Source organism: Megalobrama amblycephala, linkage group LG15 (genome assembly GCF_018812025.1).
Source record: "Megalobrama amblycephala isolate DHTTF-2021 linkage group LG15, ASM1881202v1, whole genome shotgun sequence".
Taxonomy (NCBI): domain Eukaryota; kingdom Metazoa; phylum Chordata; class Actinopteri; order Cypriniformes; family Xenocyprididae; genus Megalobrama; species Megalobrama amblycephala.
In genome coordinates, this window is record NC_063058.1 from 21,977,637 (window position 1) to 21,995,226 (window position 17,590).

Consider the following 17,590-nt stretch of genomic DNA (forward strand, 5'->3'; position numbering starts at 1 on the left):
GTAATTCTAATTATATTTTGATTATTTTTAATATTACTAAAAGCAATGTAATTATTTCGACTCAGCATGTTAGGACAGCTCTAATCGGCATTATTTCTAGCATCCATGCATCATCCCGAGCATATGGCTTCTGTAACACTGCCACAGAACGAGAGAATCACAAGGTCGTGTCCTTGAAAATCCACAGCGCTGTTTCTCCCACTTAGATTCCAGCGCTCCTGACACTTGATGTGGCTCCAGTGGGGAACTGAGATAGCATCGTCCACTTCCCCGAGACAGTAGTGGAGCAATCTCCTACTGTCTTGCTCTCCATCCCCCACTAAACTGGACTGTTTAACCCCTATCAGTATCATCGCGAAACAGAGCATCTAATCTGTATGTTTCGCTCAGATCTAGTGCTCACCTTCCTGGGGTGGAACCAAGCAGGGGTGGCTTGTAAAGAACAAACCAAAGGCAGAGATGGTGTTTATGGCAGGCAGCTATTATATTTGTCCCGCTCTGGCACTGATGCTTCGTAAGAATTCCACTCATATCGGCTTGATGTCAGCGAGCCCTGCTGGCGAATCAAAGCCTGGCTAAGCCTCACCCTATTTGCATACAAATTGACCAGCTGATCCCTGTCACTCCGACAATGCAGCCAAGGTACACCCAGACTGCAAGCCCTGCTAATTACAGCGTGATCCCGTTATATTAATGCCAAATGGATCCCTAGTCTGCAGTGAAATCTGATGCTCTTTAGTTTCCCCTTGTGAAAGTTTGAAAAGTTGCGTTATTAATTTTAATTGCGCATCAAGACTGCTGACTCACTCTGCATGCAACCGAACATGAGTTTTTATTTAGATCCGAGTTTTGTTTTGTTTTTCAGCACACTCCTCCCGGTGGATCCAAATAAATTAAAATGATTAAATTATGAATGTTTACGTTTTCATCGTGTATTTTGTTTCGTTTTTTTTTTTTTTTAAATAACGTGCAATGCAGTGCCTTGGGTGTCCAATTACACACCGCCCCCTAGTGGTCACTGTCTAAAGCCAACGAATTATTAAAGGGGTGGAAAATTCTGTCATCATTTACTCCCCCTCAAGTTGTTCCAAACCTGTATGAATTTCTTTGTTCTGCTGAACACAAAGGAAGATATATTTAAGAAAGTTTGGATGCTTTTGGGCACCATTGACTTCCATAGTAGGAAAAAAAAATACTATGGAAGTCAATGGTGCCACAGAACTGCTCAGTTTAACGCATTCTTTAAAATATATTCCTTTGTGTTGAACAGAACAAAGAAATTTATATAGGTTTGGAACAAATGAGGGTGAGTAAATTATGACCGATTTTTCATTTTTAGGTGAACTGTCCCTTTAAATGACCTTTCTTTTGATCTCAGGTCGTAATTAGCCTACAGCTAATTGAGTACAGACCTTCATAAGCCAAACAAATCCTTTCTTATCCAATCATGTAAGCGTGTAGCCAACAATATAATTTCTGTTAAAATATTCTATATTCCTTGGCATCAGGTGCTATTTAGAAGTATCAACACATTAACACAGAGATATGACATTGGACTGACCCAATTGTTGTGATTCTGTATTTTCAATTTAGTCCACGGGGTGGCGTTATAGGGATATTTGCCTTTTACAAGATGCCTTATGTGAAAGCACAACCTATAAAAACAACGGTAAACAAAACGATATGCTGTTTAAAATAAAGCATACAGAGAAAAATAATGGTATTTCACAATATATTAATATGTTCAGGATACTCAAAAGTTTCATACAGATACAGTGCTGATGAAAATAATTTTGCAGTGGGATGAAAAAGGATTTTAAAAAAAACATGAGTTTGATGGGAATTTAAGGCATGTGAACAACACCAGTCTATTTTTGGAACTTAAATGTCTTGATTGGAGGATGAACAGCTGTTTGCATGTGAAAATATATATGGGCTTTACAGTTCATGAGGATGTGCTCAAGGCACCACAACAATGCGCATGGTGTTGGTGTAGCCAGATCCTGGGCGCCAGCCTGTGACAACGATGATAACGTCGCCAGACTTGAAGTACTTCCGGTTCTTGCCTGAAAATCAAAATAGAGGGTGTGTAAACAAGTAGGCCTACAAGTACAGGTTTTAGTGTCTGATATATGAATATCAAACACTCTTGACCACATCTAATCGCATATAATCCATGTTTTACTAACTGAATGTTGAATTTCAGTTTGTGACTTTTACTACATAGGCTACATGTTAGCTTTAGCTTTAAGGCCCAGCACCAGCTCAAGCTGATTCTGATTGGCTGTAAATGTTTTATTCTTCATCAGCTGGAAAAAATGTGTTCTAAAAGTGATTCCATTATATAATTCCTCTGTGTTATTATCGTTATAGTTATAAGTTGTGTGCCAAATGATGCATTATACACTACTATGCACTTATACACATGTGCTCAACTGTGTAGTTTATGAATTTTATGAGGTAATTTTGTCATTCAACATCTGGACGACGTTTGAGTGTCCAAGAGGTGTCTAAGAGGCACCATTTGGGTATTTAAAGTACTTTTTCTTTTTGGTATTTTCAGTGTGAACACACTACTTGCACTATTTATACTGCAAAACGTCATAGAATAGTGCGCAAGTACACAAATTGAGGCGCACGTGTAGTCTAATATCTTAAAACTTTATATATATAATATATAAAAATATATATATTTTTTAATTAAAACTTTATAGTTATAGTCAGTTTTGGGTGTTGAGCATTATTAAAGGTGCCATTGAATGTTTTTTTTACAAGATGTAATATAAGTCTAAGGTGTCCCCTGAATGTGTCTATGAAGTTTCAGCTCAAAATACCCCATAGATTTTTTTTTATTAATTTTTTTAACTGCCTATTTTGGGGCATAATTAGAAATGCGCCGATTCAGGCTGCGGCCCCTTTAATTGATCGCTCTCTCCGCCCCCCTCCCGAGCTCTCGACTCTATCATTGCATAAACAAAGTTCACACAGCTAATATAACCCTCAAAATGGATCTTTACAAAGTGTTCGTCATGCAGCATGTCTAATCGCGTAAGTATAGTATTTATTTTGATGTTTACATTGATTCTGAATGAGTTTGTGGCTGTGCTCCGTGGCTAACGGCTAATGCTACACTGTTGGAGAGATTTATAAAGAATGAAGTTGTGTTTATTAATTATATAGACTGCAAGTGTTTAATAATGAAAATAGCGACGGCTCTCTTGTCTCTGTGAATACAGTAAGAAACGATGGTAACTTTAACCACATTTAACAGTACATTAGCAACATGCTAACGAAACATTTAGAAAGACAGTTTACAAATGTCACTAAAAATATCATGTTATCATGGATCATGTCAGTTATTATCACTCCATCTGCCATTTTTCACTATTGTTCTTGCTTGCTTACCTAGTCTGATGATTCAGCTGTGCACAGATCCAGATGTTAATACTGGCTGCCCTTGTCTAATGCCTTGAACATGGGCTGGCATATGCAAATATTGGGGGCGTACATATTAATGATCCCGACTGTTACGTAACAGTCGGTGTTACGTTGAGATTCACCTGTTTTTCGGAGGTCTTTTAAACAAATGAGATTTATATAAGAAGGAGAAGCAATGGAGTTTGAGACTCACTGTATGTCTTTTCCATGTCTTTTTCAACTCTTGTTATTCAACTATGCCAAGGTAAATTCAATTTTTAATTCTAGGGCACCTTTAAGTATTATGCATTATTATTATTTTCTCTTGAAAAAGTAAAGTAAGGGATTACACTTAATTTTTCTGTAATTTAATTACAGTTACTTCTGATGTAATTTCATTAAATACTGTATAGACTATATATAGACTATATAATTCTATAAAAAACAATAGTGGATTTAACATAAAAATGTAACAAAAGGTATGTATATATATATATATATATATATATATATATATATATATATATATGCCAAAGGTAATATGCTCGGTAAGTAACTAAAGACTAAATCAATGAGCATCTGTTAGTGTCACACTGAAGAACTAGATTTCTCAAGATGTCTCATTACCGATCTCCAGGGCGAAGCTGACACGTAGATCTACATCCTCAGCCCATACATCATTTGCAGGCTTGGTGTAGAGGATGGGAATGACGCCGCGATACAGGTGCAGTTGCCGAGATGTCTGGCCGTTACGGGTCACAGCCATGATAGGAGCACGTGGCCTGTATCTGGAAAGCAGCTGGGCAGACCTGAGGAGACAGACAGGAAGACAAGATTATTAAAGATTGATTATTTATAATAATATTATTATTAATAGTAATTCATATTATAATGTTATAATTAGTCTTCTTTTAAGATTTAACCACAATAATAATAATATAATCTTCTTTTCTTTCTATTATTAAATATTACATTTTATAATACGTTGTTTATTCATGTGTAATAAATAAATAATTCACATATTAATATTTTTATTAATAAACTTATAATTATTAATATTTTAAAAAACGAATAATATTGTTAGTCATGGAGTCGCCTTATTATTAGTCATGGAGTCTCTTAAAATGAGTTCACATTACATGAGATTTTAATTTGCTAATAGAACATGACTGTTTTTAATTGTTTTCATTCAGTCATAAGATGAAGACATAAGATGCATGTATTTTAATAGTTTAAAATGTAAAACATATATGTCAGCAACGGGTGGAACAGGAAATAATACACAACCACATAGACCACATAGGTGTCCAAAAATTTTAAAGCACACATGGCACCTCACTACCATGGTAAAAAGTAACAATATGGTTTCTAGAATGGCTATATGTTATTTAGTCTATAAGCAATTTTTTTTTGTTATAAGCTTGTAGTTTTGTGCATTTGTATTTATACAAAATTTATGTAATTTGGCCTATATATCATTACTTCTGTAAAGGCACAATATGTAGCCTATTCAAAACAAAGGTGTAGCTTGATGACACCGAGATTGAGCGCGGAATCTTGGGAGATGTCATTTTCACCTCACAGCCGGTGGAAAAGAATCCTAAGGGACTCGGGCAGAATGTTCATGGATGAGATTACTATTAAAATGACTGTAGTATGAAGCAGAGCAGGACCGAGTGCTGTAGGAGCAGAACGAGGCCTCTTCTATGAGGTAACACAGCACTGTTTATCATATTAGATACATTTGAGTGTGATGAAAATGATGTTATAACGTTCCTCTGTGCGTTTGTTCGGCGGCTGCTGTGAGACACTTGACAGAATGTCATATTAATAAATGCTGGATGGCTTGTGTTGATAAATGGCATGGAATTAATTTTAAAACGTATTGTATGATGGAGAAAATGCTGTATTACTGTTACTAAAAATAAAGCTGCATCTGATTATGCTATGTTAGCTACTTCACAAAATAATGTTTTTCTCTGAGGAATGGTAAAACATGGTACTCGCAAAAAATCAAGAAAATTAAATTTAAACAATAACACTAAACGTGTTGAGCTATATAACAATAATTAATTTTTCTGTCTATAAATGTATCAAAACACATAATTTTATAAAATCGTCTTTGGTGTTTCCATGGTTTCTACAAAATAAATCGAGGAAATTGAGGGTAACACAGGTATGATGTCATTGATAGGCGACGCACAGACACGGTCCGTGTCCTGGTTAAAAAATAATAATAATGTAAGTACACAAGTCAACAAAATATATATCACTATTCTCGTGGTTTTGGATATTTTAATCCAAAAATCCTACATATTGTGCCTTTAATACATTTAATACATATCTATATTAATAATATAATAAAATTCGATATGAATATCCCACATTTCTGCCACACTACCATGGTTTCAGTTAGTGTTAGTACAGTAAATCGTGGCAAATGTTGGTGACTTGTGAACTGAAAAGCCTTCTAACTGGATCATTGCAGCACAATGTTTCTCCTGTTTTCCATGTCAGTGTTGTTGAGAATGTCAGCGCTGTTTCATCTGCCTTTAAACTAGTTTAAATCACTGAGAGATTTATGGTTTGTATCGGACAGCTCTCCACCGAACTCGAACCCTTCTCACTGCGCTGTTTATTGGTCACATGATTGAGGCCGAGCATTTGCTCTAAGCCCACTCTGCGCTGTCTTTTGGGCAGAGCTAATAATTGTTCCTGTACCACGGTTAAAAAAAGTAGTGCTGTTTTGCTTTTGGCGCATTTCAGGTTTCTCATAAGCAACATAAATGGCAGCACTTATAAGTTGTGTACACAGCTATGTAGTAAAACTGTCAATTATAGAGCTTAGCAACTATTATACAAAATACTTGACAACAGAATGATACAACTGACCAATCAGAATCAAGTATTCCAGATAGCCGTGCAATAAATAGGTATTTAAATGCTTGTTTGAAATTGTATCTCCTCTGGTTGAAGTCAGTCTAAAACATGTACTCCTGTATATAAGCCTAAATGAGTGTGCACTTTTGCCTCTCTGCAACCTACTGTGGGACAAGTGAATAAGGAGTTTAAATTAGCCTATGAAATGTCAAGGTTCAGGCCTGCAAAGGTCAGACTGCGCTCAGCGCAACAAGATGCATTTCAATCAGCCACAAGGCAAATCGGATAATGTATGAGAGTGACAAAGAGACTCTTTAATGTGGCTAACTAACTCTACACAACTGATAAAATTAAGTTATAAGTATTTCAAGAAAGCAAAATCTATCTTAAAATGGCATAAGAAGAGATGCATCCTACAAAGCATTTGCATTCATAAGATTTACATTCTTCGGTTCATGTGCACAACACTGAGTTGAGGTCACTGTACCTAATATTAGAACCGAGCGTGTGTGTGTAAATGCCACTGTAAGCCTTTAGGGTTATGAAGGGTGTCTCTGACCTGCCAGTCTTGGTGAGGACAATGATGGCGCTGGCACAGCACTTGAAGGAGGCTTCCACTGCACCAATGGCCACGGACTCACTGGGGTCACGCGTCAGATGGGATGTACGACGAAGCTCTTCGAACAACTGTCTGTGAAACATGGCGGCCTCTGCTTCACGGGCGATCTGACGCACAAAAAATTGACATGATTTTTAAAAAACGGTTCTTGCAGATAACATAATATTAATGAAATAAAAGGCAACTTAAGTTGGTTAACTGGTAATCACAAGGGTAACTTGTAATTGTAGTCAGTACAGTTAGAGCAATAGCATTAGCATTTAACTACTGTTTAGTTTTGCTAGAGGTTTGGGGTAAGATTACATGAATGTTCTGCTTAGCAAGCTAAACTTACAGTATATTATTAAAATGTTAGCATTGCAACACTTATCAGGCACCAGTCAGGGCACAGCCCTGATCATACCTGGTGCTGTGTGCGAACAGACTCTATTGGGTATTCTCCCTTTGCGGTCTCTCCACTCAGCATGATACAGTCGGCACCGTCGAGCACGGCATTGGCCACGTCGCTGCTTTCGGCACGGGTGGGGCGGGGCTTCTTTATCATGCTCTCCAGCATCTGTCAGTCAAAGAGACAATCAGTGGATGAACAACAGTCCATTCGTGCTAGCTGAATTGAGCCGGCTCACTTGCTTCTGCATGGTATCATCCTAACCTGTGTGGCGCAGATGATTGGTTTTCCAATCCTGTTGCAACGACCAATCATCATTTTCTGAGCAAGGAACACCTTCTCAGTCGGGATCTCAATACCCAGATCTCCACGGGCAACCATGATGCCATCACTAGCCTCCAAGATCTCATCAAATCTACACAAGTAAATAAATATAAATAAAGAAATAATCAGAACAACAAACTCACTTTTTTGCACTTTTTGCAATCACATAAATTCCAATTAACATTCTGTGCATATATTTACAATAACTGTTTTCTATGTGAATATATTTTAAAATGTAATTTATTCCTGATTTCAAAGCTTAATTTCAGCATAATTACCCGATGTTTCTGCTGCTCGAGAAACATTTCTTATTATTATCAATGTTGAAAACAGTTGTGTTGCTTAATATTTTGTGGAAATCAGGATATATTTTCTTTCTGCATTTTTTGATTAATATAAAGTTCAAAAGAACAGAATTTATTTTAAATAGAAATATTTTGTAACATTATAAAAGTCTTTACTGATACATATTTTAAAACTTCATTATATATATATATATATATATATATATATATATATATATATATATATATATATATATATATATATATATATATATATATATATATATATATATATATATATATATATATATATATATATATATATATACAGTACAGTCCAAAAGTTTGGAACCACTAAGATTTTTAATGTTTTTAAAAGAAGTTTCATCTGCTCACCAAGGCTACATTTATTTAATTAAAAATACAGTAAAAAACAGTAATATTGTGAAATATTATTACAATTTAAAATAACTGTGTACTATTTAAATATATTTGACAAAGTAATTTATTCCTGTGATGCAAAGCTGAATTTTCAGCATCGTTACTCCAGTCTTCAGTGTCACATGATCCTGCAGAAATCATTCTAATATGCTGATCTGCTGCTCAAGAAACATTTATGATTATTTTCAATGTTGAAAACAGTTGTGTACTTTTTTTTCAGGATTTCTTGATGAATAGAAAGTTCAAAAGAACAGCATTTATCTGAAATACAAAGCTTCTGTAGCATTATACACTACCGTTCAAAAGTTTGGGGTCAGTAAGAATTTTTATTTTTATTTTTTTGAAAAGAAATTAAAGAAATTAATACTTTTATTCAGCAAGGATGCATTAAATCAATCAAAAGTGGCAGTAAAGACATTTATAATGTTACAAAAGATTAGATTTCAGATAAACACTGTTCTTTTGAACTTTCTATTCATCAAATAATCCTGAAAAAAAATATTGTACACAAATATTTTGTACAATTGTACTCATTAAATGTTTCTTGAGCAGCAGATCAGCATATTAGAATGATTTCTGAAGGATCATGTGACACTGAAGACTGGAGTAACGATGCTGAAAATTCAGCTTTGCATCACAGGAATAAATTACTTTGTGAAATATATTCAAATAGTACACAGTTATTTTAAATTGTAATAATATTTCACAATATTACTGTTTTTTACTGTATTTTTAATTAAATAAATGTAGCCTTGGTGAGCAGACGAAACTTCTTTTAAAAACATTAAAAATCTTAGTGGTTCCAAACTTTTGGACTGTACTGTATATATATATTTTATTTAATATTTCTGTATATTATTACTCACTTGCGTACACCCTCATGGTTCTCCAGCTTGCTTATAATTTTGATGTCCTTGCCTTTCTCTCCGAGCACCTTCCTGACAGCTTGTACGTCAGCAGCCTTGCGGATAAAGGAGGCAAAAACCATGTCAACGCCCTGCTCCACACCAAACTGAAGGTCCTGAATGTCCTTCTCAGACACTGCGGGCAGGTCAACACTGGCCCCGGGCAGGTTCACGCCTTTCTTGCTGCCCAACATGCCTCCGTTCTCAATCTCGCAGTTCAGGAAATCAGAACCTGGAACATTCAACAATGTCAACACATTGAATTTTGGCAGTCCTGCCGTGATGTATCACTTTTATTATGTGTTAAAAAGTTGAACATTTTATGTGGTTATGAAAGGAGAGATTAACTGAACTTAAAGTCAACTTTGACTATAAACTCACCAATTTCCTTAACCTTGAGTGAAATAAGACCATCATCTACGTAAATATGGCTGTTCTGCTGCACCACCTTTGTGATGTTCTTGTAGTCCAACCACAAGGTTTTCTCATCACAGTTGTCCTTGAACTTATCATCCAGAGTGAGCTTGATCATGTTACCTTTGACAAGCTTGACCTCCTCAGTGCCACTCTGAAGAAACCACAAACATGAGAAGAGATAAATACATCTATTACAGATTTTTAATATTGAAAAGGACACCAGAAAATGAGACGCTGTACTTACGCCCTTAATAAGTCCAGTCCTGATCTCAGGGCCTTTAGTATCCAGGGCAATGGCCACAGGTCTGTACTCAATGCTACCAGATCCAAAACTCTCAATGGCTTCACGGACATTCTTGATGGTCTCAGCATGGTACTGCATAAAAAGGTTATGTACTGTGTCAATGGTTTTAAATAGTAACTTTAAGTAAGCATAAGAAAGGTCATTTAAATGTAAAAAAATAAGCATGAACTAGAAGGACATAAAATAGTGTCCAATAAAAAATAAATATAGGATCATGTTTTGTTCAAGAACACTTTAATTTAACTATTTTAGATTATTCTGTGTTTTTTGTTATGCTTGTCTTCTGATTCTTGCTCTCAGAAGGAAGATAGTGTTTCAAATATTAGCTTTAAGTGAGTATAAGGTGACATCAAAGGTAATCTAAATGTAAAAATATGGGAAATCAACATGAACAAGAAGAATATACAATAGTGGCAAAGACTGATCAGTTAAAAAAATCTCATATATAATACCAAACACAATTTCATCATGCCATCTAGATAAGTTTTTTTATTCTTGCTCTCAGAAGAAAGATAAAGTTTTATTGATTGACAGCTCTGAGAACTGTAAAACTCTACCGAATGTTGCAAAATAAAAAGAACAAAGTGAGCATGTCTTTGCTGTAAAGTCTACAGCTCAAATGCCATGATAGTTTCTGTCCTGTCTGTCCAATAGCAGGCTTAAGGCAGAGACAGGGAGGTATATATAGTATCAGGGAGAGTAGGTTATGTTTCCAGTGCCCCACAGAAGCATTTGACTGCTTCTGAACTCAATGAATAAATATTACTGGTGTGACAGCTTTACTGATAGTTCAGTCAAAATTTTGGATGTCATCACTCTCATTACAGAATGTGCAAAAGCAAACAACAAGACAGCCACTTAACAACCATGCCACAACATGTAAAAATGGCTGACAAACTTAAAGGGACAAATTTAAGAGGTAAACTCATGTACGATAATGAGGTGCACATGGCTGAGAAGAATAACTGAATCTAATCAGTTACTATAATGCAAAAATGCAAAAAAATGCAAAAACAAAGTCCAAATTGAACTGAACTGCGCCCCCTCCCAGAAAGGTGCGACCTCACACTGACTGATGAATGGAGGAGGAGGCCCAGGTGGAGGACGGGAATCCAGGAGAGGGGCAGAACAAAAGAAAATCTAGGGTGGTGCAGGTGGTGGTGTGATCCAGGGGATAGCCTTGAGCAGGAATGGCCAGGTAATGATCCAAGCCACAGCCAGGACAGTGTCCCATGGTGGCATTGCAGGAGGGAGGAGCCATGGTGGTGAGGGTCTCCATGTCTCCATGAGGATGAGCGGAGGCAGCATAGCTGATGGAGAATGAGCTCTCAGCACAGACAGAGAGCCGAAGGGCCAGAGTGACAATGAAGATCCCGGAGGCCGCAACAGAGCCGCAGCGAGGACCCCCCGAGATGGAAGCAAGATACCAGAGGGCTGAGGTGGAGCTGGAGAGACCGAGGGCTGAAGCGAAGCCTGAGGGAGGACAGAGCCATAGGGGTGGAGGGCCGGAGAGCAGCGGTCGGCCCTCAAGTCCATGGCAATGTCCGCCCCAGGTGGAGCCAATGGTCCGAGGGAGCCTGGTGGAGCTGAAAGCACGATGGTCACTGCTGGAGTCAAGGGAGGAAGGAGTGGAGGCAAAGGAGTCAGGACAACAGGTCTAGGTGGAAAGACAGGATCTGAGGCCGGAGGCAGAGCCAAGGGATCCCTAGGCCCATGGGAAGCTGGCTCACAGTGGGCGCAAGGTGTTGCCACACCAGTGAGAGGAGGCAGAGGAAGGACTGAGGGAATGATGGGAGACAGCAAGGACTGGGTAGCTAGAGTGGCTGGGGGCTGGAGAAGAGACTGAGAAGGAACAGAGGGACTGGCAAAATATGCGATGGCTTGGGTAGATACACAGTTAGAGATTTGGAGAGGAGGAGGGAGGTTGGGCGGGACCAGCAAGTCCAAAACAGAGCAGACAGGATCAGTGGGATTAAAAGGGGTAGGGGATCTTCCTCTCTGAAATCAAAATAATTGTTCATATTGGTGGCCAGAAACTCACGCTCAGTGGTGGGAGTATGGGCGGGGCTATATTCTACACCCTTAAACTCTTCACAGTCTTCCTCAGTGATGGATGATGCAGCTGGCTCACACACCTTGTCAGACACGCAAAGCTCCTGCTCCTGGGCGATGTCTTGCTCAGGCATTCCTGTCTGCTCTGGCTCATGCATCGTGGCGTCTGTCTGTCTGCAGTGGGTACATGCTGCCGCTACTTGCCTTCTGATGTTTTCTGGCTGTGCACTGGGTTGGAACTGGGGCTGATGTCTTCATCGTCAGATCCGACGGTGAACGGCCATCCACATGACACCAGCACCCACTCCACAAATGCGGCGAAGTTCCCTCAAGGACCCTCCCCGGACAACTGGGCCTTTGTCACGTTGTTGAGTCCTGTGAAGAGGAACGAACAAAGGCAGTCGTCCGGGAAGCTTGACTGAAGGCCAAGGTCAAGGAATGTGCCATGTGCCAGGGACTGATCTCCCTGCTCAAGGCATAACAGGAGAAATGAGGGATTGTCCATAATACCACACAATGGGGAAAAATTAAATCTCTGCTTATATCACTTCTAGGGTCCAGTCTTCTGTCAGCAACGGTCATGGTAAAGCACATGAAGATGAAGATTCCAGACAAAAAGTCTTTAATAAACTCTAAAGATAAATCCCAGAACAGGTAATCGAAGTAAACAACCTTAACACAAACAAGACTGGACAAACTTAAGAGGGAAACACATGAACTTATATACAATTGATAATGACTAGGAACATGAAATTATCTAGCCATGACTTCCACAGGAGTATAAATATGAGGAAACACAAAGGCCAAATTCCCTTAATCATCCATCACAAAGGATAAAACCAAAGAATATAGTTTGGATGTGCAATAAAAGATTGTTGAGTTTCACAAATTAGAAAATGACTGTAAGAAAATAGCTAAAGTATTCCACACCATCAGGGCAATTAAGGGAGGGGCCGAGAGCCATGGGAACGGAGCAAGGCCGGCAGTGAGACAATATTTAGAAGGGGGAGGTTGTTTGCCTGGTTCAAGGAGGGGCGACTGCCATCCATTAGGGGACGGAGGAGGCGCAGCTCTTCACCTGAAGCCAGACCTGCAGCTGTCCGCCATGATGAGGAGGAGCAGGCATAGCGAAGAAACGGGGGGCTCATGGCCAGGTGCCCGTAACCAGAGGTGCCATTGAATAATAAAACACCAACATAAATGGCTCTTGTCTTGCACTGTTGTCACTCCTCCTTTTGTCCTTCTGGTGCTCCTCCATGGGACTCGAGACTGGAGGATAGTTAGAGTGGACAAAGGTGCACACAGGGATAAAAAAGTACCCAATGCCCATGGTTTAAACTGCTGGATCTTTAATGCTGTGGGCTTATTTTTCAGCTAGAGGTTCTGAACATCTTGTTCAGATACATGGCATCATGGATTCTATCAAATACCAACAGATAAAAAAATCAAAACCTGACTGCCTCTGCTAGAAATCTTATAATGGGACGTGGTTGGATCTTCCATCAGGATAATGATCCAAAACAAACATCAAAATCAACACAAAAATGGGTTACTAAGCTCAAAATTAAGGTTCTGCCATGGCCAACATGGACTTGGGTTGCAAAAAGTATTGAATAAAAGGGTGCCATTAATTGTGGTCAATGTGTATTAGAGAAAAACATTTATTCCATAATGAGATTTTTCCCCCAATTTTCAATTGTTTTACTTCAATGAAAAATTTAGATCTTCGAGAATTTTTTAAATAAAAGATCAAAACAATTTAATATATTGTATATGTTGATTTTACATTTTTTATTTTATATATTTCAAGATTGATTGGTTTTTGAAAAGAAGTTACCTTGTCTCATAACTACATGAATATGCTCACTGGAACTCTCAATAAACTGTGTGCTCATATTAACCTGTCATACACCAGAAGCAACTTTATTAAAAAAAGAACATGAGCTTTTGACCTTCTGAAGCCCTGAGCTGGAAATATCTACTGCATCACTTGATGATATCGTGCCTGATGTAGTAATCTGTAGTAAAGGTGCCATGCAGAAAAAGGTAAAAAGCCATGACTTTTAAAAGGGAGAGGTCAGAGCAGTCTAAACTCACGCTCTGGCTTGAGCCCAAGATGACTCTACTCAATGTATCGACCAGACAGATCAGAGCGGCTAACAAGATCAGCTTACATCTTCTGACATTTGAAGAGGCACGAGGGAAATGCCACAATAATAGAGGATCTACAGTACGATGGTACAAACGTAAAGTCTGGGTAAGAGGATGAGAGACTTTGTAAAGGCATCTTAGTACAAGATTAATAGACTGCTTGATAATATCATTTCAGCAGAAATTAACATAGCAAAGGCCCCACCGAACTCACTGGAGTGACAGAATGCTGCTGCTAAGGTATTTCAAACTTCTTTTTACCCAAAAACGAAGAACAGTGAGTATATTGAAATAGGTCTGGACTGAATCAGATCATGTACCTCGTGAGTTCCGTGGGAGAAGTTCATACGTGCAACGTTCATACCGGTCTTGATCATCTCCTTCAGTGTCTCCACAGAACGAGAGGCAGGTCCTGCATTAAGATAAAATGAAATATTGGAAACTTTTCCTCTGCATGTTGATGGACAGTCTGCATTCAAAACTTCCTAAGGTGGCCCACTAACCGATGGTGCAGACGATGCCTGTGGTGCGAGCCACTGTAGGATCAGAGTCTATGTCCAGCAGACACAGGTGCTCCAGGAAGGTTTCTGCCATAGCAGCATGCATCTGCTGCTGCTGACTGAAGGCAGAGCCCGTATTTTTGGTCTGAGACATAGCTGGAGCTGTGACTGCTAGAAAAGTCCTGGAAGGAACATGGACAATGCAAGTTCAGGTGGCTTATGTAAGGACACCTTTGACTTTCTTTTACTGTAGAACAACATCATGTTAGTCAACATCAAAATAAGAAGGTTAAAACAAAGGTTATTAAAAAATAATGACTTAAAATGTACTTTAAATGATAAGAAATGTTTAAAAACGACATAAAACGACATGAGGGTGAGTAATTAATGACAGAATTTTCATTTTTGGGTGAACTAACCCTTTAAGTGCACTAACCCAAGGGTGAACAATTTAGAAAAGCAAGATTTTCAGAGAATAATTATTTCAATTTAATTGTAATCCTTGAATACATGGTTTCATATGATGTTCACATTTAGTTTTATAACTTCTGTAGCAGGTTAGATGAAGAAAAGATCATATCGTATACAGGAGAACACAAACTCTATATTACTACTAATGTAACCCAGGTGAAAAAAAAGTACACTTCTATAATGTACTTAAAGTGCTCTATTTTCACGCACTAATTTTGTATTTAATATACTAAAAATTCTTCTTTAGTACTTCTTAAGATAATCTTAAGACCATCTAAGTGTCCTCAACTGTGCTATTTTAAGACACCAACTAAAATGTGCTTTTAATATACTATCTGTGTATTTAAAAAATGTATTCAGATATCACTTATAGTACATCTGAACCCATAATGTACTACAAGTGGTAACTAAATACATTTTTTTTAAATACAGAGATAGTATATTAAAAGCACATTTTAGTTCATATTTCATGGTGTCTCAAAATAGCACACTTAGATGTTCTTAAGATGATCTTAATTAGTACTAAAGAAGAATTTTTAGTATATTAAGTACAAAATGAGTGTGCGGAAATAGAGCACTTTAAGTACAATATAGAAGTGTACTTTTTTTCACCTGGGAAGATGTGTTTAGATGATAATAAATGACACTAATCACCTTTACTTCTATTGGTTTTATGTGTTTCTCCTGATGTTTAACCCACAAGTTACATGAAGAGTAAATGACAGCCACTGGCAGCTCTGCCTGAGCCAGAAAGGAAGAGTGGGTTTAAATGCATGACTGCACAAACTCTTACACACATTCCAGCAAACAGTGATCTCAGGGTAAAAAAAAGACTTGTCAAAGTAATAAATAATAGTAATAATCATCATCATCATCGGTAATAAACATGCATATAAAATAATGCTATAATGTACACTAATCAGCCAATAATATATTGTATTAATATTTAGCAAAATAAAAGGATATAATTAAAAAATATAAATATTTTGTTAAATATTAAATCAGTAAACACCAAAATATGAAACATTTTGACAAAACAGATTTTATAAATCAACGAACTAAGGGCATATTTTGTTATTAAATCACCATGACAATATGCGACAGTTAATTACGTGGGACAAAAATATTTATTTTTAATTATATTTAAAAAATGTTTTAAATAAACGTTTGTTTTAGAGGTAAAAACGTCTCCGACTATCTAAAGTGCACTTTCAGGTCGTAATAAGTATCTAGTGAGTTTGTTTGAGCCCTATTTAAACCCTCTGCCGAGTTTCGCCTCCTACCTCAGAAGATGAACGCCCGCAGGAACTTCTGACCTCTTCCACTGTCACTGCTGAACTTATTCATTCAGAACTGACCGGCACTACTTCCCACAGCTCTGCGTATTCTTCCGCAATATTACAGTTTGGTCTTTTCAATGAAGTGCATATGATTGCATTAACATTATTATTAATACGATATATTGATAATATTTATATATTTGTGTTATATATTAGGTGCTATTTCATCTTGAGCGAATGCAGCTAATCAGACGCCACCTGCAGGTTAATAGGAAGCTCTTGATACCGTCATCTGAAGGAGTAAGTGTGATTTCATTTAGGGATTTAATAATAAAAATCACACTATCTTGCATGATTTCAAATTCCCATTTTGTAAGATTTGAATTTTGCATGTCATTTTGATTTTCTATTGCTGTTTAAAGTATTGTATGTTCCTAAAAAGAGAACAGTAGGCTACTCCCTCACCACTCCTTCATGTCATTTCATAAATAACAGCCATTACTGGCATCTGGAGTACTAATAATAACTCCAAGGCCTACAGCTGAAACTTTGATGCCCATGATAGAAATGCTTGCTCGTTTGATTCGTTGCCCGCTCTGTATGCCATTTCCACAGATCAGGAAAGGTCAGATCATCTGATGTTTTGCATATATTATATCCAGATATTGTCTGTATTGTCATGATTACTCTGTCATTAAATTCAATACACATACTTACCCTTCAAGTTGATGGATGGGTAACAGTAGGCTTATGGGTGACCTTTAAAAATGCATAGCTTCCTGTCTAACATTAGGTGTAACTAACTCTACCTCCTTTAAAGCCACCATTAAATAAAAATGGACAATACTTATTTTGTATGATTTATTATAAATCAATTATCTGTGCACATCATTTATTCAAATAAAAATAACTTCCCCTCCCTCTTGCAGCGTTATCTCTTCTCTGTTTACTGGCGTGTGGGTGGGACAACCTGTCACTCACATGAGATCGACCAATAGCAAACCACAACCATCCAATCAATTCCCCATGGACTAAATCAAGTCCCACCCTACATTCATTTTTTCTTGTTCGAAAATACGTTTCACTCATACATCACAATAGAGAACTTTCCGTCTCATGCCAACTATCATGTTTTGAAAAAATATTTGATTTGTTGT

General features: G+C 37.5%; 1 protein-coding gene across 1 annotated transcript; it reads right to left on the reverse strand.

The window, feature by feature from the left end:
• Positions 1 to 1,565: 1,565 nt before the first annotated feature.
• On the reverse strand, positions 1,566 to 16,562 carry pkmb (pyruvate kinase M1/2b). The gene is made up of 11 exons (XM_048158427.1): positions 16,437 to 16,562; positions 14,686 to 14,864; positions 14,503 to 14,594; positions 9,920 to 10,051; positions 9,640 to 9,826; positions 9,220 to 9,490; positions 7,569 to 7,719; positions 7,320 to 7,472; positions 6,857 to 7,023; positions 4,045 to 4,226; positions 1,566 to 2,066 (listed from the first exon to the last, which is right to left on the reverse strand). The coding sequence occupies exons 2-11, from the start codon at positions 14,834 to 14,836 to the stop codon at positions 1,960 to 1,962; spliced, it is 1,593 nt and encodes a 530-aa protein (XP_048014384.1). The 5' UTR covers positions 14,837 to 14,864; positions 16,437 to 16,562; the 3' UTR covers positions 1,566 to 1,959.
• Between the last annotated feature and the right edge of the window lie 1,028 nt (positions 16,563 to 17,590).